The 26,572-nt window shown below is 44.1% G+C and overlaps 3 protein-coding genes across 8 annotated transcripts in view; 2 read left to right on the forward strand and 1 right to left on the reverse strand.

Annotated features, from left to right (window-relative positions):
- Window positions 1-97: 97 nt before the first annotated feature.
- On the forward strand, window positions 98-10,428 carry MAGOH (mago homolog, exon junction complex subunit). 2 transcript variants are annotated; one of them, XM_082431179.1, is made up of 5 exons: window positions 127-311; window positions 3,391-3,449; window positions 4,666-4,776; window positions 8,954-9,036; window positions 10,188-10,428. In XM_082431179.1, the coding sequence occupies exons 1-5, from the start codon at window positions 224-226 to the stop codon at window positions 10,285-10,287; spliced, it is 441 nt and encodes a 146-aa protein (XP_082287305.1). In that variant the 5' UTR covers window positions 127-223; the 3' UTR covers window positions 10,288-10,428. The 2 variants fall into 2 exon arrangements, with proteins under 2 accessions (XP_082287304.1, XP_082287305.1); XM_082431178.1 differs by lacking the exons at window positions 8,954-9,036; window positions 10,188-10,428 and adding an exon at window positions 6,368-8,364 and having other exon boundaries at window positions 98-311.
- Window positions 10,429-12,081: 1,653 nt separating this feature from the next.
- CZIB (CXXC motif containing zinc binding protein) lies at window positions 12,082-18,303 on the forward strand. Its single transcript, XM_082431156.1, has 8 exons — window positions 12,082-12,240; window positions 12,482-12,565; window positions 14,211-14,267; window positions 14,654-14,735; window positions 14,945-14,976; window positions 16,266-16,343; window positions 17,075-17,140; window positions 18,045-18,303. The coding sequence occupies exons 1-8, from the start codon at window positions 12,235-12,237 to the stop codon at window positions 18,120-18,122; spliced, it is 483 nt and encodes a 160-aa protein (XP_082287282.1). The 5' UTR covers window positions 12,082-12,234; the 3' UTR covers window positions 18,123-18,303.
- Window positions 13,106-26,572, reverse strand: part of CPT2 (carnitine palmitoyltransferase 2) — a 39,045-nt gene continuing 25,578 nt past the window's right edge. The window contains exons 5-6 of one of the 5 annotated variants that reach the window (XR_014254713.1): window positions 24,676-24,802; window positions 18,193-19,405 (exon numbers count right to left, since the gene is read on the reverse strand). Coding sequence is in view for 3 of the 5 variants with exons in the window: in XM_082429586.1 (XP_082285712.1) it covers window positions 24,741-24,802 (62 nt within the window). In the remaining 2 variants the exon portion in view is untranslated. Of the gene's footprint in view, window positions 13,824-18,192; window positions 19,406-19,500; window positions 24,803-26,572 lie in introns of those variants that run through there. The other 4 variants (XR_014254714.1, XM_082429587.1, XM_082429588.1 and 1 more) reach the window with 4 other exon arrangements.

A 26,572-nucleotide genomic window follows, 5' to 3' on the forward strand; every position in this document is an offset into this window, starting at 1 on the left:
CACAGACCCCGCCTCCGGGGTAATGGAGCTTCATTCGGCCGGGAGGGGCGCAGCCGCCTTGTCCCACCTCCGGGTGGACGGGGTAGGAACGGGGTCTCTCCGCTACAGGCCGTGCCGTTGCCTGACGTCACTTCCGCGCGCCGCCGTAAACGTCAGTGTCGGGCGCGTACGGCGGCGGTGAGGTGTGCTATTAAAGTTTGGTCTTGGTTGCCTTTTGCCAGCTATGGAGAGTGATTTCTATCTGCGTTACTATGTGGGTCACAAGGGCAAATTCGGCCACGAATTCCTGGAGTTTGAGTTCCGGCCGGACGGTGAGAGAAGCCTCCCGCTCCCCGGGAGCGAGGACTGGGCCTGGGGGCGGGCGAGTGGGGAGGCTGGGGGTCCGGAATGTACGACGAACTGGAGGAGGAAGGGACAGATGGCTGTGAGACGCTGATTTGGAAGGAACGATCCTATGTCCGCCCCACTGGTTCTTTCTCTGTGTGTGCAGGGACTCCTGTTTAGTGACGTTTTTGACCATAATGCTTCATTCAACAGACATTACTTGAGCGCCTATCTTGTGCCAGGTTCTGTTCCACATTCTGGGATGCAGGAGTGAACGATGGACACGCTTCCTCTCTCATGGAACTTGTATCCTCGTGCTGGGAGATCGTAAACAACAACAAAAAAAAGATTCCAGATAGTGATGAGTGGTCAGAAAATAAAACAAAATGATGAAATAATAGCTGGTGGGCCGCTTTTAGAAAGGGTGGCCATTGGAGAACTCTGAAGAGCAGATATTTGAACTGAGATCTGATTGCCAAGAAGGAGCCAGCCTTGTGAAGCTCAGGAAGAAGAGCATTCTAGGCAGAGGGAGAAACAAGTGTCAAAGCCGTAGGGCAGAGATGAGATAGGCATGTTTCAGGTGCCCAGTGTGGCTGAAGAGTACGGAACTCTGGGGAGAAGAGTAGGAGATGATGTCGGATAAGTATGCAGGGGTCACACCATGTAGTCTTTATAGTTCATGGTAGAGTTTAGATTTTTTTCTAAGTGCAGCAGGAAGCAATTGGAAAGTTTTAAGCAGAGGTGTAATCTGTTCTTGAAAAAGTATTGTAACCATTAGGTGCAGAATGGGCAAGAATGGCAACTACTTAATGGGAGACGGTTACAGTTGTTAAGACAAAAAGGATGTTGTTTGGGACTAGAGTGATAGTAAAACTAGAGGGAAGGATTTTTTTTTTAATTTATTTATTTTTGACTGTTGGGTCTGCGTTTCATGCGAGGGCTTTCTCTAGTTGCGGCAAGCGGGGGCCGCTCTTCATCGCGGTGCGCGGGCCTTTCACTGTCGCGGCCTCTCTTGTTGCGGAGCACAGGCTCCAAACGCGCAGGCTCAGTAGTTGTGGCTCACGGGTCTAGTTGCTCCGCGGCATGTGGGATCTTCCCAGACCAGGGCTCGAACCCGTGTCCCCTGCATTGGCAGGCAGATTCTCAACCACTGCGCCACCAGGGAAGCCCCGAGGGAAGGATTTAGGGTACTGTTGGAGGCAGAACCAGAAGGACTTTGCCAATTGATAGGATTTGGGGCGTGGCCAGTATGGTGAAGGAAAAGGAGTCAAAGATGACAGAAAAATTCCACTAAATGGGGGCACAAAGATGAACTGACAAGCGCCAATTGTAGAGAAAGTTTTGTTAACAATAACAAGACAGTGTATTGGGTGTTGCGGTAGAAAGAAACAGAAGATTCTAGGAGCAGAAAGAAGGTACCTAACTTATCCTGAGGGTCAAAGATGGCTTCCTGCATAAGATGAAGATGACACGGGGAAGGGGGGGTGTGAGTCTTTAGGAATGTGTAGGAGTTGGTTAGGCAGATGAGTCAAGAAGGCATTTTGGACAGCATTAACAGCAAGGAGGCTGAAAACCCAAAAAGTGCATAGGATGTTTCAGGCAGAAACCAAGACAGTTGACCCTGGAACAACAAAGGTTTGAACTGCATGGGTCCCCTTATATGCAAATTTTTTTCGATAGTAAATACTATGGTACTACATGATGCACAGTTGGTTGAATCTAGGATAAGGAACCATAGATACCAAGGAACCGCAGATGCAGAGGGCTGGCTGACTCTTAAGTTATACTCGGATTTTCGACTGTGTAGAGGGTGGGTGCCCCTAACCCCCACGTTGTTTAAGGGTCAACTGTAGTTTGATTAACTCCAGCTCTGTGAGAGAGGACTATTATAGGAGTGAGGCTGGAAAGGGGCTCAGCTTAACAGTAAGCCACATTAAGGAATTTGGATTTTATCCAGAAGGCAGTGGGAAGCCATTGTCAGTATCAGAGTATTAGAGTCACCTAATCAGATCCATCTGTTACTATATCACTTTGTCCACTGTATGGAGAATGACCTGAAAGGAGAGAGACTTGAGGCAGAGAGACAGTGCAGTGAGGCATCAATTAACTTGGCTCTTTTTAGTGTGCCTTCTATAGGGAAATAATTATCTCCTCTATTTCCTTTTATCTTTTCCTTCATATCCACCATATATACCCAAATTAGCCTGTTAGATGCACATATGCACAAAGGGCCTTGTATACCAAATATGCTCAATAATAAATCCACAGCTTTTCCATCATAGGGGTAGATAAGAATGTTTCACAGTCACATGTTAATATTTGTAAAAAGCATTTTACAGTTTTCAGAAGTTTTCACCACTCTTTTGAGCCTTAGAAGGCCCTGTGTGCAGGTAAGTTATCAATTACTCCTATTTTCAGCTGAGGACATTAACCTGCAGAGACATGATTTGCCAGTCACAAAAGAGTCTGTTCTTTTATCACACCTGAGCTGTCTTTTGCAAGAATTGTAATTCATTGTCAGCTGTATTTTTGGCTGGGAGGCTATTTAATAGTGTCGACTGAAAAAAAAAATGCACAACCTAAAGATTGAGAATTATGTTTTATGCGGCAGAAATACTGAGGACTTAAGCCTGGGAGACAGGCTCTCAGATAGCTTTGAGGGACTGTTCCGAAGAGGTAAGGGATGAGCCAGGATATATAGGAGTTTGTGCAAAAAAAAAAAAAACCTAAAAAAACAAAAAAGAACAGGTAGTCAGAAGATCAAAATATTACTATTAACTATTAATTAAAGAAATACCAGACAGCTCAAGTTAAAGAAGTTAGCACTTTTCTATGTAGAGGAAGATGCTTGGCTCCTTGGGATCATTCCTTTGATATGCACGTAACTATCTAGGGCCAGTATCCTGTTTCCCCCACCCTGAATCCCCTCAGGGTCCACCCGTGGGGAGGGAGCTGGGAGTGGTGTGGCTGGTGGCTTGATGGCGGCAACATCCTTTGTTTACTGATAAGGCAGGCTTTATTTATATGTTTTTATTATATATTGAATTTGTTTTTTGCCCCTCACAGGGAAACTGAGATACGCCAACAACAGCAATTACAAAAATGATGTCATGATCAGAAAAGAGGTAATGTATCTTCTGAGAGCCTTCCACTCACTACCGTTTAGCCTTTTGTCCTTTTTTTGTTCTTTCTGTGAGTAGTATTGAAAGATAAAGAATAGGGAAGTATAGACATGTCTGTAGACAGCTTCTAAAGTTTTTCTCAAATCTTCTTTTAGTTTATATTTTCTTTAACAATGCTGAGTCGGTAACTGGTAATCATTTGAAGTCTTGCAAATCTTGGTTTGAACCCTGAATCTGCTACTTACTAACCATGTGACCTTGGGCACACTTCCTGGTTGAACTTGATAAGTTTCAGTTGCTTCATCTGCAAAAACAGAAAACCTGCCTCCCCCACTAACTTAGTGTTTGATGTATTCCCTGGTACTTAGCACTCAATAGAGCTCTTTTAATTTGCATTTGAATGGGGGAAAGGGAGCATGGGAAAGCAGTTGACATCACTGAATGCATGTTAGATGCCAGGCATGACACTAGGTATTACATCTGTGATCTTATTTTAACCCTTTTTGTAAGCCTCTGTGATGGGTGGTATTATATACCCTTTACAGATAAGACAGTGAAGGCCCAGATATTAATTATGGGGCTTGTACAAAGTTAGCCCTCCTAATAGGAGATTGAGCAGGAATTCAGACCTATGCCTGCCTTTGTCAAGTCCGTGTGCTCCATTTTGGCATGATTTCTACCACACCATTAAGGTTTCATCAAAGTTATTCTTTCCTTTTAAGCACTTTGTCACATTTGAAAATGTCTTAACAGTCAGTATATTCTCATGCTATTGTATTTAATTAGCAGTCAGTATTATGCTTACCCACACGTCAGCATCCTCACAATTTTTTTTAATGTGGACTAATATGTAAAATGTAAAAGACATATCTCTGCTCTTCAGAAGCATGTCATTTAGTTAAAATTAACCAGAGTTACTCACAGATCTTTTGTTTGGGGCTCAAGTGTGAGTTTAGTAGGTAGGCAAGGAGTAGGTCCATGTGAACAGGATGTACCAAGAAATAGAAACAACTAGTTGGGGGACTGAGGTGTAGTCATTGGGCACTTCTGACCTTGCTGTCCTCTTGGCATGCTGAGGTCAAGCCGGAATGTCTTCCCACTTACAGAGGTGCCAGAAATAAGTTTTCATGAGTAGTTTTTTTTTTATCTTTCATCACTATCTGAGTCAGAATGCTGCTTAGCGATACAATTTAAATTCTGTTTGTTAACTTTCTTTCAGGCTTATGTACATAAAAGTGTGATGGAGGAACTGAAGAGAATAATTGATGACAGTGAAATTACCAAAGAGGATGATGCTCTGTGGCCTCCTCCTGACCGAGTGGGCCGGCAGGTGGGTGTTTTAGCAACTATCCACAGTGCAAAAATCTTACCAATAAGATGAGGTTTACTGCTCTGCATATGACACTGAATATACTCATGTATGTATGTGCGATATGGAGCCCTACACAGAGCAGATTACCAGCACCTTGGTCTAAGGAAGCACTAATCCCACACAGAGGATCGGGGAGAGCAAGTGGTGCTGCTCACCACCTAGAGCCCAGCCCTGAATTTCCTCTTGTGATCCCTCCCTTGCTTCTCAGAGTATTTGCTGCCCATATTACTTATTGAGTAACGACTATGGACAAAACCTTGTGAGGATACAAAGATAAATAAAACATAGTTATTTCAACAATCTAATGGAAGATCATGCAAGCAACTAAGTATATCTGTTTAAATTCATGGCTTAGATATTTATTCTGAAAACATTGTGGCAATTAAAAAATAAAAGCCACTGTCATATTTGACTGAATTAATAGGAAAGGTTCTTCTTTCCACTTTAATGCTGCTTTCCTAATCCAGACTTCTAATTGATTTCATTGTTTCTTCTTTTGTCCTGTACAGCCCATTTTTTCCTTCCTGAAGCCAGAGTAATCTTTTAAAATGTAAATTTGTTTATTCCACTGATTTTAAACTCTCCAGTGGCTTCCCACTGCATTTAAAATAAAGTCCAAACTCCCACCTTACCTTCTACTATTCTCACCATCTCTCACTGTGTTCAGACCTCACCAGTCTTATTTCTGTTACTCAGATACACCTAGGTGGTTCTTAGTTTAGGATCTTTGCATTTCCTACACGCTGCCCGGAACATTCTATCCAAGACTGTCTTTATTATTGAGGTCTTCACATGTCACTTCCTCAGTGATGTCTTGCCTGTCCATCCAATCTAAAATGCCTTTCCCCAGCACTTAAAAAAAAAATCTGATTTTTGTCTTCATAGCATTTATCATTGTCTGAAATTGCCTTGTTTGGTTTTCCTTATGCATCCCTCTTCCTCCTCCACTGCAACAGACATACACATACACATGCATACTCCTTCAGTACAAGGATTTTACCTATTTTTTTTCACTGCTATATCTCTAGTGACTGAAATAGTGCCAGTGTATAGTAAAAGCTCAATAATAATTATATTTATTAAATTAATATGGAAACTCGTATAAGCTTATTCTAATTAACCTCAGAATGATGGGCCAACTCTTGAGGAAGAGTGAAAAAAATCTCATCCTCAGTACTTACTCAAGTTAACTTTTTAATTAATGTTCATGAGATCTTAGTAATACTATATATATGTATTTTGCTTTAGGATTGATAAAATTTTCAGCTCCATTAGCTCATTCAGCATTCACAATAGTCCTGTGAAGTGGGCAAGGCATACTCCTGTATACCAGCAACAACCTACTGGATAGTGTAATTAAAAACAAAATCCCATTCATAACAGCAACAAAAGCTATACAGAACTTGGAAGTGAATTTAACAAGGTATATAAAACTTATGGGAAAGGGCTTTATAGAAGGACATAAAAACATGTATCATTTTTATGGATGGGGAGACTCAATATTATATTGATTTTCACCAAAATAATTTATAAATTCATTCCAATTCAGATCAAAATCACAACAGGATTTTTCCTAAAACCTGATGGAGCCTCAAATTCATGGACGATCAAAGGGGCAAGAGTAGCCAAGATAATTTTGAAGATTTTTTATAAAACTATAGTCATTTGTATGGTGACATTGCCTCAGGAACTGACCACTAAACCAATGGGACGGAATACAGAACCCAGAAACATTAACCCGTGAATATATGGGAACTTGGAACAGTATATGACAGAGGTTGGCTTTCAAATTAGTAGAAAAAGGATGGACTGTTTAACAAAGTATACCAAGTTGATTGATTGGCAATATATTTATAGAGTATTTTTTAATTAGACGATTTATAGAAATCAAAATTTTAAAACATAAAAGAAAATATAGACTGTCTTATTATTTCCGGGTAGAGAAGTTTTTTAAACTCCTCAAGGGAAAAGATTAGTAAATTTGACTTCTTTACGTTTAAAACTTTTTTATCTAAAGATATCAAGATAAAATTGAAAGATAAGCCACAGGTTAGAGGAAGGTATTTGCAAAACATAACTGGCAAAGCATTTCAATCCAGAATATATAAAGAACTACAAATTAATAATAAAAAGGTAAACTAGTGGCAGAATGTGTAAAGGTTATGAATAGATAATTACAGAACTGGAAAAACAAGTGAGCAATAAATTTATGAAAAATTTACAGTTTTATTTGAAAAGTGAAAATGAGGACAACAGTGAAATACCATGTCAGACCTATTAGAACGGTCAAAAAAAAAAAAAAGCACCAAGTTTTAAAAAGGATATGAGAAAGAAAAGGGGGATTCATATATACTGGTGGAAACAACATTGGTACAACCATTTAGGGAACGATTTGTTAGTGTCTAGCAGAGCTGAAAATATGTTTACCTTCTAGGAATTTCCTAGAGAGATTTTCACATATATACACAAGATGCATAGAAGGATATCCTTGCCACATTGTTTATAGAAACAAAAATTGGGAACTTAAGTCTGCTTCAATAGGGAAATGAATATTCTAAAGCATTTAAAACTAATGGACTTGATCTACCTACAAAAACTTTGTTGAAAACAAAAAACAAAATAAATGAACAAGCCAAACAAAACCACATAGATAGAGAAATCAGAGTAGTGGTTACCAGAGGGAAGGGGCTGGGGGAGGGGGGGAGGGGGTGTTGCAAAATGGGTAAAGGGGATCAACTGTATGGTGACAGATGGAAACTAAATTTTTGGTGGTGGGTACACTGTAGTATTTACAGAAGTAGAAATATAATATTGTACACATGAAACTTTTAAACCAACTTTAACCCAACATGGGAATTCCCTGGTGGTCCAGTGGTTAGGACTCGTTGCTTTCACTGCCGTGGGCCCAGGTTCAATCCCTGGTCAGAGAACTAAGATCCTACAAGCTGCGTGGTGTGGCCAAAAACAACAACAGCAACAAAAAAACAATGTTAACTCAATAAAAAACAAATAAAAAAAACACCCTTGTTGAATGAAAAACGCAAAAAGATACATACAGTACAATCATTTATGTAAAATTTTAAAAATATACTACCTAATATAAAATCATGAGTGGAAAGAATACACCCCAACTTCTGGGGAGGCAGGAAGGAGAATAGAGTGGGAGGTGGGTCTAAACTCTAATATTTCTTAAAAAAGAAATCTGACACAAATATGATAAAATATTAACATTTTCAAATCTGTGTGTTAAGAAGTAGAGCTCAATAGATTGTAAGTTTGGGACTTCCCTGGGGGTCCAGTGGTAAAGAATCCTCCTTCCAGTGCAGGGGATGCGAGTTCGATCCCTGGTCGGGGGAACTAAGATCCCACATGCCGCAGGGCAGCTAAAGCCACTATTAGAGAGAAGCCCGCGTGCCACAACGAAGGAAGAGCTCGAGCGCTGCAGCAACAGATCCTGCATGCCTCAGTGAAGATCCTACATGCCGCAACTAAGACCCAATGCAGCCAAGGAAAAAAGAAAAGTAAATTAAAAAAATATATATATATATATATATTAAAAAAATAGATTGTAAGTTCCACAAGGGCAGAGATGTTTGTTTGGTTTTGCTGATCTGTCCCATAGGCGCCCCCACAATTCCCCACCCAGTTGATTTTTTTTTTTTTTTTTAAGATTATAGTACTTGTTTCACTCTTTAGAAATTCAGACCCAAGGGCATACAGCTAGTAAGTGACAAAGCTGAGATCTGCTCAAGGTCTGGAATTCTTTTCCTTGTCCCATGTTGCCCAGAAAAGTTAGATTCTTGGTATTCGTAAAACAGATTTATACATATTACTCCACATTGTTAACAATGAAAACTCCTATACAAAGCATGATGTAAATTCTTCTAAATGGTGGAGCCTCACACGCACAACTTCCTCTAAGAGTATAAGCTACTCAAGGGCTAAACCAGTATTTATCTCATACCAATTATTTATCTCTTTGTTTCCAGTACCGAGTACAGTTTAGGGCTCAGATTGAAATGGTCTTGGTAATGTGGCCAACTGTATTAGAGTTTGTGTGATTTGGCAGATGATGAACCCTTCTCCTGTGTGACTGATGAAAAATCCAATTCAGCTTGACATTTCATGTTTCTAGGAGCTTGAAATTGTCATTGGAGATGAACATATTTCTTTCACAACATCAAAAATTGGTTCCCTTATTGATGTCAATCAATCCAAGTAAGTATCCATGATCCTTATATCCAGATGTGTCTGTTTTAGAGCAGGCTGATATGAAACCCTCAACCAAATTGGGACCATTATGGTAAGATCTGGTACAAATGTAAGACAGAATTGGTCACCTTTGTCCCCCTCAATAGAGAGACTCCAAATTATATATTTTCAAGGGCTTGCTCCTTTTGCTTTTGGTGTTTTAGTCAATCATTGCTAATAAGAGCTTCTCAGTGACACACACACAGAGTAATGCCATAAGAGCAGCCAAAGTGGGTAAGAATCTGGCCAGAACAGAAATGAAACACGAAAAAACAAGTGCTGGAAATAAACTGTAGAATCAGTGAGTCTGAACACCTTCCTCAGTGTTGGCTATTCAGATAGCACATCTTAAAGCCTGACTTTAGTGAAACTTGAAATTATTCAAAATATAAATTTAAAAATTCATTTTGTCAGTAGGGTAAATTATAAAGTTGAGACATGAATCTACATACCACAAAGAATCCTTAGAATTTGGCAACCTCTTTGGCTCTTGTGCTTTGAGGATTTGGGGTTAGATATGGCTCACTTTTAGTACATGTTCGGTATAACTGTCTTCCTGTGAACAGTCTTGTTCTTACCCAGTTATGCTGTAGTAATCGTCAGCCTCTTGGTCCTGCTTAGTACTACTTTTCCTAATTCTGAAAGTAATACATGCTCATTGTTGAAAATATAGGAAATACAGAAAAGTAGAAAGGTGAAAATAGCCCGTAAACTTATCAATTAGATAACCATTAATCTTAAAGTATTTCTTGTCTTTTTCCTGTGCTTTAAAAAATATAGGCTTTTAAAGCACAAAAAAATGTAATTGAGATCAACAGTCTGTTACTTTAATCATGATTTTTTTCCACTTAATATAAGCATTTCCTCATTAAGAAGAAACCTTAACATTTTAAATTACCTCATAATATATAGCATTTTAATACATTTATTAATACATTTTAATATATAGCATATAGGCTTTTTCTTCTTTTTGGACACTGGGTTGTTTTCAAAGTTTTAATTCTGTAAATACCTCTATGAGGAATATCCTGGTACATAAATAATCTGGGTTAGTAAATGGTATTTTTTTTGCTGAGTTTTCTCAGCTTTTTAAACATTTTTTTCTTCTTGCATTTTAGGGATCCAGAAGGCTTACGAGTATTTTATTATCTTGTCCAGGACCTGAAGTGTTTGGTCTTCAGTCTTATTGGATTACACTTCAAGATTAAGCCAATCTAGATTGAATATTGGTGTGGACACAAGGGGGGTGGGAGTGCTGCTTTTAATTACCATTATCAAGACATTTTTGTGTATATCAGGGCGGTATTTTTTTTATAAACTATAAATGATTGTCTTTAATAAATACGTAACAAAATGCAATTTTTATTATTTTATAAAGACCCGAACATGTGCACTCTTCTCAATTACTTTTTAAGACTAACATCCTATGTGAAGTATTGCCAAAAATCTAATCAACTCTATACATATAACTACCAGTTTACAGGAAGTAAAAGAATAGAGAAACATGCTAAAAAATACAGTGGAAATCCAATCAATATCCTTGTCCTGGGAAACTCCAGGACAAGGGATCTGATTTCTTCAAAACATAAGCTGCAAACATAAAATAAATGGAGATGGAGTGAGAACCTATATATTAAAGGAGATTTGAGAGACACACAATCAATACAGCATTTGAACCCTATTTGAATCATGATTCAGGAAATGTAAAATTGACATCATTAAGGAAATTTGAACACGATATTTGGTATTAATGAAGTATTGTTAATTTTTTAGATGTGAAATAGTATTGTGGTTGGTATCTTGGGTTTTGTTTTTTTCATCCAGCTTAATAATTGAGGTTGGGGTTTTTTAAATCACCTTTATAGATATATCTGAAGCTACTTCAGTATGGGGGGAAATATTTGGTTTAATACATTATAAGGGATAAAATGCCTGGTCTCAGAAAAATTTTCCAATAATTCATTTTAAAATCAGAATACCAGCAGCCATTAAGAAGCAACCTGGTTGTTGTAGATAGTGTGGGGATTTGTTCAGCAGGTAAATCTGTAGGAACTTTTTCTTGCTGCTAAATTGCATGGCTTCCTTAGTGAGGCAAATTGCTGACTGAACAGACAGTGGGTGCTGAAAGGAACTAGGTCTTGATAAATCTCATTTGACTGAGGGGAGGTGATCAGGCTGAGCTCAACATCCCTCAAGACAGGCCAGCTTGGGACAGGTCCCAAGTCTGGTGATTCCTAGGCAAGTGTTCCTCCACAACACACACACACTCTACTTTGCCTCCTTCAAAGATTACAGGGCAGCAAGTTAGGTGCAGATCTGGGACCTGAGATGTCAGGCTTCCTGGCTATAGTGCACCCTCTGCTACAGAAGGGTACCTGGCAATCAGGTAAGTTCGTGGCAAAGTAGACGTCCAAAAGAGTCACTCCAAATTTTAAAGAAACTAGACCTCAGGAAGCTGTAAAAGCCTCCAACAGGCTGTTCCTTATATTGCTCACAGCTTCTGTATGGTCTCAGCTGTGCCCTGCACAAGAGCACAGGTTCAGTAAATGTACGATAGAAAATAAACCAGGAGCCCAGAGAAAAGCCAGTTGAAAGGGAGTGTCCAGTCTTGGCGACCACAATGAGAAGGACGTGTACACGAGCCAACCCTCTGAAAGGTCCCCTGGGGGAAAGAGGAAGGAGCAGCTTAAAGATGAAAAAGGTCCCGTCTCTCAAATCTACGAAGCCGGCCCTGGGCTGGGTGAACGGACGTGATCTAAGAAGCCTCCAAGGGCAGGCAGGGACCAAGCACGAGGTTGCGTGAGGGAAGGCAGAGTCTGAAGGGCCGGAATCGGACCCCGCAGAGGTTTCGTGCAGGACTGTCTTGTTAGCTGCGGTATCCCTCAGACCAGCATGGCGTTCAGTAAATATCTGGAATTACCGGCTGCTGGAGGCAGCCTTCCGCGGGTCCGAGCACCGGCTAGTTGCGGACTCAGCCTACCTCCACAGGATCACTTTGCCTAGGAGAAAAAGCCAGGTGTGCGGGTGAAGCCCCGGCGCGCTGAGACCCGCCCCGCGACTCCGCGCCCCGCCCATAGCCGCAGCAAGGGTGCGCAAGCGGCGCTCGCTGTTTACGACGGGCCGGAAAGCAGTGGCCATAGCCAGCGCTGGCTGAGCCGGGTCGCTATGGGGGTAAGCGGAGGCGAGCCGCCGCCGGGGCAGAGGCTGGGGGGTGGCGAGAACCTGGGAGGCAGGAGCTCGCGCCAGGAGGGAAGGAGGGGAGTGGGCTCGCGCTAAGAAGGGGCGGGGAGGCGCAGCTCATGCCGGGAGGGGAGGAGAGGGGCGGGGCCGGACAGGGGCTAGGCGCGGGGCTGCCCGGGCGCTGTTGACGCCGTCGTCTTGGCGCCCATCCTTCTTCTGCTCCTCCTCTCAGAAAATCGCGCTGCAGCTCAAAGCCACGCTGGAGAATGTCACCAACCTCCGGCCAGTGGGCGAGGACTTCCGGTGGTACCTGAAGGTAAGGCTCTGGTGGGGGCGCCAGGGCCGAGGCCGCGTAAAGGTTTCCCACCCTGATCTCAGTGGTGAACGGGAGCTTTCTCTCCGGCTAGATGAGAAATGCTTATTACATGTTCTCTTTTCTTCTGCGTGGAATTTTATGTTTGCTTTTTTAAGTTTATTGGTCAATTCTTTTTATTCTTTTTTAAAATTTTTATTTATTTATTTATTGGCTGCGTTGGGTCTTCGTTGCGGTGCGCGGGCTTCTCATTGCGGTGGCTTCTCTTGTGGAGCACGGGCTCTAGGCGTGTGGGCTCAGTAGCTGTGGCTCCCGGGCTCTAGAGCGCAGGCTCAGTAGTTGTGGCGCATGGACTTAGTTGCTCCGCGGCGTGTGGGATCTTCCTGGACCAGGGCTCGAACCAGTGTCCCCTGCATTGGCAGGAGGATTCTTAACCACTGTGCCACCAGGGAAGCCCTACTGGTTAATTCTTTTTTTTTTTTTTTTTTTATAAATTTATTTATTTATTTATTTTTGGCTGTGTTGGGACTTCGTTGCTGTGCGAGGGCTTTCTCCAGTTGCGGCGAGCAGGGGCCACTCTTCATCGCAGTGCACGGGCCTCTCACTGTCGCGGCCTCTCTTGTTGCGGAGCACAGGCTCCAGACGTGCAGGCTCAGTAGTTGTGGCTCACGGGCCCAGTTGCTCCACGGCATGTGGGATCCTCCCAGACAGAGGCTCGAACCCGTGCCCCCTGCATTAGCAGGCGGATTCTCAACCACTGCGCCACCAGGGAAGCCCTACTGGTTAATTCTTAATTGGCAGTATCTTGAAATATCTTTTGTACTTTTTTCCTCTGTAACGTATTTCATGGTATGTAAACAAACACTAAACGAAAGACTACTTGAAGGGATCTTGTGATTATTTAGTAAGAATAATTTCACCTTCTCTTTTGTTGATTAGGTTTTATTTACTGTGAAATCGTTTAATTTTGTGCATGGGTCCATTCTTAATTCCCCATCCTGTATTGGTAAATCTGGTACTCTAGTGGAATGGTCTACAGAGGTCCTCTTCTTAACTGAGCAGTTTGAGGCCCTTTACTCTCCCAGATCCCGGAGCTTCTGATCTGTTTTCCTTTTAGTCTAAATCCCAGAATCCTTCAGTACCTGGCAAAAGCCCTATCTTTCAGGAAGCTTTCTGCCCACCTTTATTTCCAAATATTTTGAAGCCTGAGTGCCAGGGCTTATTTGAGGAGTTGATGTTTCCTGGCTTCAAAAAGCAGAGTCTAGAGAAGGAGACAAAAAAGGAGTAGCAACAGAGTGATAAATACTTTTACCAGGAACCTACAGGGCCTGTAAGGACACACAGGAAGCTCCTAACTCAACGGGGGGGCGGGGGGTGGGGGGACTTTGAAGCCATTTCTGTACTACTTGAGCCTTGAATCCCTAGCCAGACTGGGGACTTCTTAGAGGAGGATGAGCAAGCCAACACGAGAAACACTTTGCCCAGAGATAAGTCTGGTTACGTCCTTAGTGGGGCTGGTCATAAGGATGAGGTAAGATTGCTGACAAGATGATGACCCTGCCCATCTCACACTGTTCTTAACCCTTCCCTCAGCATCTGCCCAGCTGAGCCAACTTCTTTACTAATACTCTTTTTCCCCCTCCCCAAGATGAAATGTGGCAACTGTGGTGAGATTCCAGAGAAGTGGCAGTACATTCGGCTGATGGTAACTGCTCCCCCCACCACTATACCCATATACAGACACACATAGGCCTCTGTGCAGGGATTTGTGGCCCTCACCTCCCCGGTCTTTGGACCCCACTTTTTGTGGTTTGAGAGGGCAGGCAGAGTGTGATCAACTGGGAACAATGGGCTTTGGGATGTGAGGCAGAGTTCAAAATCAAGGGGGAGTCCTTTCCTCAGTCTCAAGAAGCCTTCCCACGATTCTTGTCCTAGCAAGTTGCTCACCCTGTCTGGGTCTTGGTAGATATAGATGGTGTGTATTTAAATATTGTTATAATATTAATTGATAATAAGTGGTAGGACTGGGTCTCCTGGGGACCCTTACATCTGACTGATATGTGACTAGAGGTTCTGTTTACTGCTTGCCAGGACAACGTGGCACTGAAGGGAGGCCGTGGCAGTGCCTCCATGGTCCAGAAGTGCAAGCTGTGTTCAAGGGAAAACTCCATTGGTAGGTAGGCCATGGGTACTGACCTCTGCCACGCTGGCCCACGGCTTTGTGGTACCAGACCGAAAGCATGCTCATGTTACCAGTGGGTGGACCCAGGCCTGAGGTATCCAAGCTTCTGCCGTAGACTCTTGCCCAGAGCCACACCTGGGTACCTGGGTGGGGCTGGGATATGGACTCAAATCGACTTTGTCTTCTCTTTTACATTTCAGAGATTTTGAGCAGCACCATCAAACCTTACAATGTAAGTTTCCTGCTTCAGTGGCAGGCATGGTGGGATTAGATCCCAGCTGGGAACTAGGAGGCCTGGGTTCTAGAGTTACATCTGCACCAGAGTGACCCACCATGGAACTGATTGACTTCATGTGCTTACTTGTTCATTCATTCACTGTCGGTCATTTATTCACCTTACCCTGACTGAGTGCTCAGTAGGAAAAAGACTCATAACTAGGCTATTGTACTGCCTTCTTATAAGTGTTGGGCTGTGGGAGCTTAGGGGACCTCTGAGCCAACCTGGCCACTCAGTTTCCATCACTGGGAACACTTGCCTTGTCTACATCTTGGAGGGCTAGTGAGCCTTCTCTGAATCCATGGGTGAGACAGTGCATCCACCCTTGATATTTAATTTTATTAGGTATTTATACGTTACTGCATTAACAGATTAGTCCAAAGGTGAGGGAGGGAGTGTATGCTTTGGGTCTGTGTCTTTAAAGAAGGGCAGTTACTTGTCTTCATCCATTCCTTATTTGGTATTTTTGAAAAATGTCTGATTTATGCTAAATTCTCAGCTTTGTCCTGAAGTTAAAGGGAAAAATCACATAAGGACTTGCCCTCAAGTAAATCATAATCTATTGGAAGAGACAGACCAGCAAACAAAAACCAATCCAGGGCCAGGCACATGGTTGGTGTGCAGGAAGCATTTCTACAGTAAATGACAGAATGAGAATGAATGTGTGGGTGTGTCCTTGGGGTCTGTGGGCCCAGGGGTCAGGGAGGCATGAATTTCGTGGCTGTACCACCCCCCTCAGTGTGCCTCCTCCACATGCATATCCCACTTCAAAGGCTTTTAAGTCAGCCCCTGCGTTGACAGCATGGCGGATGGTTAGCAAAAGGCCACAGCGAGGTGTACTGGGGCCTTTTAGATGACCTGGAAACCTTATAGCTTAACATTCTTCTTCATAGTTTTTATTTTGATAATTTTATCTACCATTCATTGAGCATAGTGTCGGGTCCTATACTGGGCACTTTACACCTAGTTCAGGTTCTCACAATAAACCTGTAGTGGTTTCCTCAGCTCCAGCTGACAATCTTAGGCCCAGAGGAGAAGAGAGGCAGAACTGTGTCTGAGCTCACATCTAGGCACCCTGACCCCAGAGTCCACATCCAAGAAGGTCTTGTGGCAAGCAGGTGTCAAGGCAGCCTTCTTCCAGAACGGGATGAGTTGCCCCTGAGTCCCATTCTGGGCTCTCAGGGGCTGTGGAGTCATCCTGAGGGCACAGTTGGACCTACCTCCTCAACACACTTCCTTTCTAGGCCGAAGACAACGAGAAGTTCAAGACGATAGTGGAGTTTGAGTGCCGAGGACTTGAACCAGTCGATTTCCAGCCCCAGGTGCATGTCTTCCTGGGGAACCTGTATCTTTGGGGAGGGCATATAGGAAGTGACAGCAGAACTGTGCTTCCTACAGAGACTGTGGACTAGGAATTCTCATTTCTAAGAATAACAATTGTTATTTATTAAGCATCTAATATATGTTGGGCACCAGGCTTGTCACTTTTAATGTTACCTCACTTAATCCTCACAGTAACCCTGTGAAGTTATACATCCTATTTTTCAGATGAGAAAAGAACTTCAGAGATTTTGCCACTTGCCCAGGGTGACGCAGTTAGTAAGCAATGGAGCTGTAATTTGAACCCACATCTATCCGACTCCAGAGCCAGTGCTCAGGCCACTTTATTTGTGTAGCATTTTCACCTCACAACCCTGTGAGGTAGGCAGAAGAGAGAGTATTGTCATCCCCATTTCATAAGTAAGAAAACTGAGGTCCAGAGAGGGAAGTGACACGGCCAGGGTGTTTCAGAAAATCAAGGGTAATGGAAGGGTTTACCCCACACCTCCTGCCTTCTGGGCCAGGGCTCTAATTTGGAGAAACCACTCTAGTCCCAGGGCAGCTGCCAGGGCATGGAAGCTCAGTACTTATTCCAGAAGAGTAGCCCACACTGTATTTCTGTCTTCCCATGCCAAAGGTGTTGTGAGAAAGGCCAGTTCCCTGACCAGGCCCCACAGGCCAGACCAGTGCCTCCTTTCCCCCAGATTAACTGCTGCCTTCCTGTCACCTGCAGGCCGGGTTTGCTGCTGAGGGTGTGGAATCCGGGACAGTCTTCAGTGACATTAATCTGCAGGAAAAGGTACGAGACTTGCGGGCCTTGCGGGGAGCTCTAGGGCACCTGGTGGGAATAACCCTTTTGGTGAACAAGGCTCTTCAGTGGGAAGCCGACTCCACACTTTCGTGCTTTTTGTTGGTGATTTTGGCGTTTACGATAGCCCCAAGTGTAGTGCTGAAGCGCTGCCTAGTGTTCACACGCAGGAAAGCTGGGTGTGCCTTACAGAGAAGATGCATGTTAGACAAGCTTGTTCAGGTGTGAGATACAGCACTGTTGGCTGTGAGTTCAGTATTAGTGAATCAGCCATATATATATATATATATATATATATATATATATATATGTTAAATAAGGTGTTTTTAAACAGAATCAGATGCTCCCAGGAACCTAACCCTGTATTTCCCCTGGGAGCAGTGAGTCAGTATTCACTAATACAGTGTTTGTGGGGACTTTGTAGAACATAACTACTGTGAATACCAAGAATCAACTGGACATGTTACTGCCTTGCAGATAAGGAGGGCTTGTAGTCAGGCCTCAGAGGAAGGAAGGACAAAAACATTCAGTTTGCATAGCACCTAGTAACAGTAACTGGATTTACTGAGCTCTCATATGTGCGTGGCCCTAGGCTAAATACTCTTACATGTGTTAACTCTTGATTCTTTCAACATTCAGTGTAAACTCTATTGCTGTCCTCTTTTTTTTTTAATAGAGGACAGAACCAAGGCTCAGAGAAGTTAGTGACTTGCCCAAAATCACGAAGCTAGAAGAGTAGGAATTCAGGCCTGAGCAGTCTGGCTCTGTCCTGGGTCTGACATGTTCCTGAAGAACTGAGCCAGAGCCTGAGCTGGCCCTTTTAAGGCCTAGTCCTCCACTCCCCATGCTGTCCCAGGCTGCCTCGTGAGGCTAACACTGCCGTTTTTTCCCACAGGACTGGACTGACTATGACGAAAAGGCTCAGGAGTCTGTGGGAATCTACGAGGTCACCCACCAGTTTGTGAAGTCCTGAACCCTCTTCCTGCACACTTACCTCTAAGAACTGAAAAGGGACAATGTGCCCCAAGCAGCACAGTGCAGAGGCTGGTCCCCTCATGTCTCGTCTCCTGGCAGCTGTTCAGGCCCTCACAGCCTGCGTGCTGGGCTGTCACAGCTTCCCGAGCCCCACCAATAAAGCCCCTGTTTGTGCTACACTGGTGGATGAACAGCCGCTCTCCTCCCTCCACTCCCCTTCATGTTGGAGGGCTTTGATGGCTTCTTGGCACCTTCCCACAGTACAGAATCTTAGCCTGATCCAATTTGCAAAATAGGAGCACAGAGCTCCTAAGGGCACTCAAGCTCTTGGGGAGTGCACAGGCCACCCCAAGGGACCAGAGGTGTCAAACTCATTGGTACAGAGGGCAGTGGAGCCTGCGGAATGATGTCACGAGCCCAGTAGTCCTGAGCCAAAATGTCACATTGACCACCTTGGCTCTTGGGTAAACCCAGGCAACTCTGTTCACTGGTCTCACTGCATATTCCAGGGCCAGAAGGGACTTTGGAGGTCAGCAGTTCCATCCTGGCATGAATCTTCTCTCTACAATCCCTGCCAGATGGTCATCAGGTCTTTGCTCACTTGCTGTGATGGCGCAATCCCTCCCACCAAGGGAATCCCTATGAAAGCTCCTCCTTGTGCTGAGTCAGCCTCTATGCTTCCTTTAGCTCCTCCTGATGGTCCTGGTTTGTCTCCTTTGTGGTCACACTTCTGTATTCTTCTGCCCCTGGACAGCCCTGTGGAGGTGTGAAGACAACAGTCCCAGCCTCTGTGTCTCGTTGGCCTGGTTCCCTGGGTCTAAAGATCCTCCTACAGTGGATAGAGTTGTTCAGTGCACAGTTAAGTCATGAGGGCGAGCTCACATCTTCATACCGGTGACTCCACCATTCGGAAAACCTGTCACGAGAGACCTTACTCCTCTCCAGTGTTCTGCTGGAGCCTGGAATTCTTTGGAAGTAAGAATTACTACCTTCATTTTCTGCGTGGCCCTCTGGGAAAGGGTCTGCCCACTCCAAGGCTGGTTGTGGAGCTCTAGGAAGGGGATCCTCAGAGGCAGGTACAGCTGGCCACGTCCAAGGGCGGGGAAGAGATGCCTGCCCTGTCCCCTCTCCAGTCTGGCAGCTGTCACGTGTCCTCTGGGTCCCCCATGTTCCCGGCCCCTGGGCCTGTGCTTTCTGCACCTGACAGAACAGGGCTTCTTTGGCCTCCTTCGGCCAGCAGCTCCACCAGCCCCCACTGACTAGAACGGTCCATTGCCTGGCCTGAAAGCAAACAAGGGAGCGTCAGGCTGGATAAACAGGCTTTCTGGGTTTTAGTCTCCGTACTAGCCAGTATGTGTTATAAAGGCAAGGACTAAAAGGATCTCAAGGTTTTCTTTATATTGTATTTTCTCATCTTGTAGGGAGTAGAGGAACCCAAATAATCAGTAACAGATGGAAAATAGATTATGTCAATAGATGCAGAAAAAGTATTTGGTAAAATTCAGCAACAAACCATAGAAACACTTAGCAAACTAGGAACAGAAAGGAACTACCCTTACCTCACAAAGGATATCTACAGGAAACCCAGAGCAAATGAAATGTTTGAAGTATTGCATTCACGATTGGGGTGAGAGGAGGATATCCTGGATCACTCTTCATCATTGTCCCTACACCGCCCCCGCCGCAGCACTTAGACTGAAAAGAAAGTAAGGTGCAAGGACTAAAAAGGAAGAAATAACTCACTTTTCACAGATTTTGATTTTCCACTTAGCGAATCCAAAAGCATTATCAGGTGCTGGATTTAAGATCAATATACAGAAATCAAATGCATTTCAGTACACTGGCAACATGTAAAACACAATTCAAGAGAAAATACCATTTACAATAGGAACAGCAACCAAAAATATACCACCCCCAAAGGTAACTGGGAATTAAATCTATCATATATGTTCATGACCGATCAATTGGTCAAAATGGCAGGAGTAGAAAGACCCTTAGCTCACCTCCTCTCACGAGCACACAAAGATCACAACTGTTTGTAGAACAACCATCAATGAAAAATATAGGAACCTCCTGGAAAAGATCTACAACTAAAGATATAAAAAAGGGACCACACAAGATGGGTAGGAGAGGCGGGCTTATGATACAGTCAAGTCCCATACCCCCAGCTGGATGACCCACAAATGAGGGTAATTATATTGCAGAGGATCTTCCCACAGGAGTTCCTGTACTGGGAAGAAGAGCCCACAGAGCAATTGGCCTTGAAGGCCAGAGGGGCTTGGTTTCAGGAGTCCCACAAAACTGGGGAAAGAAGAAACTTAAAGGGCACACAAAATCTCACATGCTCTGGGACCCAGGGCAAAAGCACTAATTTGATAGGAGCCTTGGCCAGACCTACCTGCTGGTCTTGGAGAGTCTTCGGGGTGGGGGTGGGGGCGACTGTGGCTCCCCTGGGGACATAGACACTGGTGGTAGCCATTCTTGGGAGCTGCTTCTACCACATGGACCCTGGCGCTGGTGGGCACCACTGTGGATCCCATCCTCTGGCTCATTAGCACCAAGACCTGGCCCCATACAACAGCCTCTAGGCACCGGGGCTGGGACGCCTTGAGCCAAGCAACTAACTGGGTGGGGACACAGCCCCACCTGTCAGCACACAAGCTGAAGACCTCACGAGCCCAGAGAAACCTCTGGACACTGCCCTGCCCACCAGAGGGCCCAGGGCCCAGCTCCACCCACCAGTGGGTAGGCACCAGTCCCAGAACCCCCTGGGCCCCAACCCTGTCCTCCATGAAGTCTGCTCTAACCTTCGGACCAGCCTCACCCACAAGGGGACAGATACCAGAGGCAAGAAATCAGCAATCCCACAGCCTGCTGACCCAGTCGGCCCACAGCAGGCTGCCCTGGGACCAGCTGGGCCCTGACCCTGCCCACTAGCAGGCCAACAAAGCTTTGGGACACCCCACACTCCACCCATGTCAGGAATCTCCCTTCCCCCACCCCCGAAGTGATACGACACCAGCTCTGGGATCCTGGGGCCCTGCAACCATACTCCAGAACCCAGCTCTGCCTGCCAGTAGTCTGACACTAACCTCAGGACCTGGCTTTGCCCACCAGTGGGCAGACTACAATCCTGGAGTCTTCTGGATCATGGTTGCACCCACTAGTGAGCCAGTACTAGCCCCAGGGCCGCCTGGGGTTGTGCAGTCAGCTGCCTCGTGACAGCCCTGCCAACCAAGAGCCAGCAGCCTCTGCGTAAGGCAGGGCCTGGCAACCAACTGGACTGGGGGCTACCCAAGCCTACCAGACTGCCCACATAGCCTGCCAAACAGAAAGACCCATGCAGCCCTCATGGGGGGAAACCCTAGAGCATATAGCTTGGGGACAAGAGGGGAGTGGGGTGCTGGGACACATAGGACGTCTACAGAAGGCCACTTCTCCAAGGTCAGGAAACAACTAACCTACACAATACATAAAAATACAAACAGCAATTTAAGCAAAGTAAGGCAATAGAAGAACATGTTCCAGATGAAGGACCAACGTAAAAGCTAAGAAGAAGAACTAAGTGAAGTGGAGAGAGCCAATCTACCCAAGAAAGAGTTCAGGATAGTCATCATAAATATGATCAAAGAACTCGGGAGAAGAATGGATGCACAGAGCAAAAGTTAGAAGTTTTTAACAAAGAGTTAGAAAATATAAAGATCCAAACAGAGATGAAAAATACAATAACTGAAATGAAACATACACTAAGGGGAATCAAAAGTAGACCAAATGATACAGAGGAACAGATCAGTGAGCTGGAAGACAGGGTAGTGGAAATCACTGATGCTAAACAGAAAAAAGAAAACAGAATGAAAAGAAATGAGGACAGTTTTAAGAGACCTCTGGGACAACATCAAGCATACTAACATTCACATTATTGGAGTCCCAGAAGGAGAAGACGGAGAGAAAGGGGGCAGAGAACACATTTGAAGAGATAATAGATGAAAACTTCCCTAATCTGGGAAAGGAAACAGTCATCCAAGTCCAGGAAGCACAGAGAGTCCCATACAGGATTAACCCAAAGAGGAACATACCAAGACACACTGTAATTAAAATGGCAAAAATTAAAGATAAAGAGAGACTATTAAAAGCGGAAAGGGGAAAGCAAAAAGAAAGGAATAACATACATGGGAATTCCCATAAGTCTATCAGCTGACTTTTCAGCAGAAATTCTGCAAGCCAGAAGGGAGCGACATGATACATTTAAAGTGATGAAAGGGGAAAATCCTGCAACCAAGAATACTGTACCCAGCAAGGCTCTCATTCAGATTTTATGGAGAGATCAAAAGCAAAAGTTCAGAACCACCAAACCAGCTTTACAAGAAATGTTATAGCAACTCTAAGTGAAAAAGAGAAGGCCACAAATAGAAACATGAAAATTACAAAAGGAAAAAGCTCACCAGTAAAGGCAAATATACTATAAAGGTAGGAAATCATCCACACACAAAGCCAATAGGAAGGTTAAAAGAAAAAAGTGGTAAAATCATCTATATCCACAATAAGTAGTTAAGGGATACACAAAACAATTAGATGTAAAATATGATGTCAAAGACAGTCACTGTGATAGGAGGAGAGTACAAATGCAGGGGTGTTAAAATTCATTTGAAATTAAGAGATCAACAACTAAAAACAATCACGTATACATAAAGATTGCTATGTATAAACCTCATGGTAACCACAAACCAAAAATCTATAACAGATACACAAAAAAGAACAAGGAAAAAAATGAAATTTTGCCGTTTGCAACAACGTGGATGGACTTGGGTATTGTGCTTAGTGAAGTAAGTCAGAGAGAGAAAGACAAGTACTGTATGATATCACTTATATGAGGAATTTTAAAAATAAAACAAACTAGTGAATGTAACAAAAAAGAAACAGATTCACAGATACAGAAAACAAACTAAGTGGTTAACAGTGGGGAGAGGGAAAGGGGGAGGGACAAGATAGGGGTAGGGGATTAAGATGTACAAACTAGTATGCATAAAATAAGCTACAAGGACGTATTGTACAGCACAGCAATCTAGTAATGGAGACAGTTGCAGAAACTGAAAAGCACTGCGATAAAGGTTAGATTGTCCAGATGCTCTGGGCATACACAGGAGGGGCACCAACTAACTCAGTCTCAGAGGGGTGGGGTGAGAGGAGGTGCGGTCTATCTGAAACCTGAAGGTTGAGCAGAAGATAGCTGAGAGGGTGGAGAGGGGCTTATGCTCCAAGCAGAGGCAACTTCCTCAGGGTAAGCTGTTAAGAGAGGTGGGGCTGACAAGATGAGCAGGGCCAGCTCCATCAAGGCCACAACTGTCACACTGAGGAGTATGGACTGTTTTCCAAGTTAATGGAAAACCACTGAGGAATTTTAAGCAGGGATATGATCAGACTTGTCCATGAAAAAAATCACTGGCTACAGTGAGGAGAATGGACTGGAGGCAATGAGTGGAGTCTAGAGGCAGGAGGAGGGCCAGTTAGGAGGGGAGAAATAGGCTCCGCCTCTTGACAGGAGGCGCTACAAAGTCACCTTGCAAAGGTGCGGGTGCCGGGAGGGAACAACGCAGTCTCCAGCAATAGCACATTATGTGTCAGGCCCCTCGCTGGCCAAAACAGAAGCCAAAGCTGGGAGCAGCGGAGGATGGAGGAAGGGATGACCCATTCTTCCGGGGAGACCCCGTGAGCGTGGCTTCATGGGAGGGGACATTTGAGCTGGGCTAAAAAGAACAAGGACTAATTGGCAGTGGATGTGATGGAGCCAAGGGCATTCTGAGGATGGAGGATGGCATTTGCAAGGTACAGCGTCACAGTAAAGCTCAGACATGTCTGAGACCAATGTGAGGCTTAGTGTGGCTGAAGCATGAGGCATGAGGAGGGCTGGTAAGGAAGTGAGGGGCTGCTAACATGAATTTTTTTTTGTTCCTGCCTAACAACTTGGTATTGCACAAACAGTATGATATCAATAAAGGAAAAAAGAAAAAGAAAAACATTTTCTTAAACCCCACCATCCTAGCTCCCTAACAGAAGTGTGTTTATTTTCCCCTGTTCTCTTTCAGGGCCTATCTACACACAGACATGTTTTTATATGGCTATAATCCTAGCAGCATTAAGATTATATTTAACTGTTTTCCACTTAATATCATAAATACCAAATGTGATTCTGCCTATTCAGTGGCCCTGTCTTCTTTACAATGGAAGACTCCCAGAAAGAAGATATACTTGTAACCAATTCCGCTCAAGCAGTCCCCCAGGCTCCATTCTCTGCTGGAGGCTCCCTTCATCTCTTTGTTTATCAAGCCCCAGTTGTGTCTCCTGAAACACCCTAAACTCTCTCCCTTCCAGCACCTACCCCACTGTCTCATGTCTACCTCCTCCAATCCTGGCTCCCATTCCTTTTTTGTCAGTTATTCTGTCACATGAAGATAATTGGATAGGTGTCACTAGATTTGGAAAATATGTTCGAGGTGGTCTAATTTAAAACATAAGCTAATAAAACCCAAAATGAGATACCACTTCACACTCACCAGAATGGCTATAATCCAAATAGATGAAAACAAGTGTTGGTGAGGATGTGGAGAAGCTGGAACATTCACACTCTGCTGGTGGGAATGTAAAATGGTGCAACCGCTTTGGAGAATATCCTGGCTGTTTCTTAAATGATTAAACATAGAGTTACTACATGACCCAGCAATTCCACTCCTACGTAAATACCCCAGAGAAATGAAAACATATGTCAACACAAAGACTTATATACAAATGTTCATAGCAGCATTATTCATAATAGCTAAAAAGTGGAAAAAACCCAGATGACTATCAACTGATCAATGAATAAATAAAATGTGATCCATCTATATACTGGAATAGTATTCAGCAATAAAAAGAAGGTAAGTACTGACATGTTCTGGAACATGGATAAATCTTGAAAACATTATGCTAAGCAAAAGGCCACATATTGTATGATTCCATTTATATGAAATGTCCAGAATAGAAAAACCTATAGAGACAGAAAGTAGATTATGGTTTTGTCTAGGATTTGGGGAAAGTTAGGGGGTTGAGGGAAAAGGAGAGTGACCGCTAATCGGTACAGCCTTTCTACTGGAGATGAAAATGTTCTAAAATTGATTGTGGTGATGGTTGCACAACTCTGTGAATATGCTAAAAATGACAGAATGATATACTTTAAATAAGTGAAATATATGGTATGGGAAGTATAGCTCAATAAAGCTGTCTCTTAAAAAATGTAACCTACATAGTATCCACGAAACTCACTCTGGGGATCCTGGAGGCACCTCAAAGAGTAGCAGATAACTTCCAGAGAGGCTGGTGTGACTGTGGATCTGGAGATGTGCCATACTTGTTCAGGAGTCCTGGAAAAGAGCCACCTGGACAGAGCTTGCTGGCTTCCCAAAGCACCGTGGGAAACTCCACGTGGGAGCTGCTTTAGGGTCAGGAGCAACAGGTATTAATTTAACAAAACTCATCCTCCTGAGTTGGGAGGCCAGCTAATTTAAGATCTAATTACCGGAAGCCTAGACAAACAAATACAGGAAAAAAAGCACTGGACAAGGAATCAAGAGAGTTGGTCCTAATCCTACATGTTACCAAGCTCCCCCAACCTGTCCATCTTTTGTTTAGAAAATGGGGATAACTTCTATTTCAGAGCTGAGGGGATCAAATCGGCTGATGCTTTACAAATAGTTGAGTTCTGTACAAATGTGCAAGACCTGTGTGTGAGCTCCAACTGGATTGAGACTTAACTGTTTTTGCCATCCTAGCTACCTCGTAGAACCCTTCATAGCATGAATCCAAGATCAGAAGGAGGGGTGGAGGAAGTTGTAAATAGGAATGCCGAACACTGGGACAGGCCAGCAGTTCCCCTTAAGGGACTGCTCGCACCCAAGAGGTACTGCCCAAGGGTACATCCACCTGAACATAAGCATGAAATATACTTTTCCACCAAGCTTCAATTGAGGCTTCGGTCTTAAGAGCTCCTGCTATGGGGAACTTGCTATCCAAGAGGGGTCAGCACTTCAATAAGGAATGGAACAGCGGCAGCAAGACATCACAGAACAAGAGAGCACAGGCTCAGCTTCAGCTGTATGCCAGGTGCTTTACCTATATCGTTACAGCTAATTCTCATGACATCCCCATGCTATAGGGATTATCCCCATTTTACAAAGGAACTCACAGACCAGAAAGGCAAAAGAACTTGCCTCTAGTCATAAAGTGAGGACATGGTGGAACCAAGATACCAGAGTTCAGGTGTTCCTGATCATGGTTCCTAAACGAGAGCAGCATATGCTGATGTGCATTGGCAGCCACAGATGCCTCTCTCTGATCAAACCATGAAATGTGGAGGACCTGGGACCTGTTGGGTATTCACTAAATGGTTAATGAGCAAAGGATGGACAGGGTCGGCTA

This window comes from Balaenoptera physalus (genome assembly GCF_965194825.1).
Source record: "Balaenoptera physalus genome assembly, chromosome: 1".
Taxonomy (NCBI): Eukaryota; Metazoa; Chordata; class Mammalia; order Artiodactyla; family Balaenopteridae; genus Balaenoptera; species Balaenoptera physalus.

What these genes read in the sequence shown, in the direction of transcription:
- MAGOH (XM_082431178.1), top strand. Translation starts at nt 224, where the DNA reads ATGGAGAGTGATTTCTATCTGCGTTACTATGTGGGTCACAAGGGCAAA. An exon ending in GTTTGAGTTCCGGCCGGACG is followed by an intron (nt 312 to 3,390) that starts GTGAGAGAAGCC and finishes TGCCCCTCACAG; the next exon opens with GGAAACTGAGATACGCCAAC. An exon ending in CTGACCGAGTGGGCCGGCAG is followed by an intron (nt 4,777 to 6,367) that starts GTGGGTGTTTTA and finishes ATTCCAATTCAG; the next exon opens with ATCAAAATCACAACAGGATT.
- CZIB (XM_082431156.1), top strand. An exon ending in CAGTCGATTTCCAGCCCCAG is followed by an intron (nt 16,344 to 17,074) that starts GTGCATGTCTTC and finishes TGTCACCTGCAG; the next exon opens with GCCGGGTTTGCTGCTGAGGG. An exon ending in ACATTAATCTGCAGGAAAAG is followed by an intron (nt 17,141 to 18,044) that starts GTACGAGACTTG and finishes TTTTTCCCACAG; the next exon opens with GACTGGACTGACTATGACGA.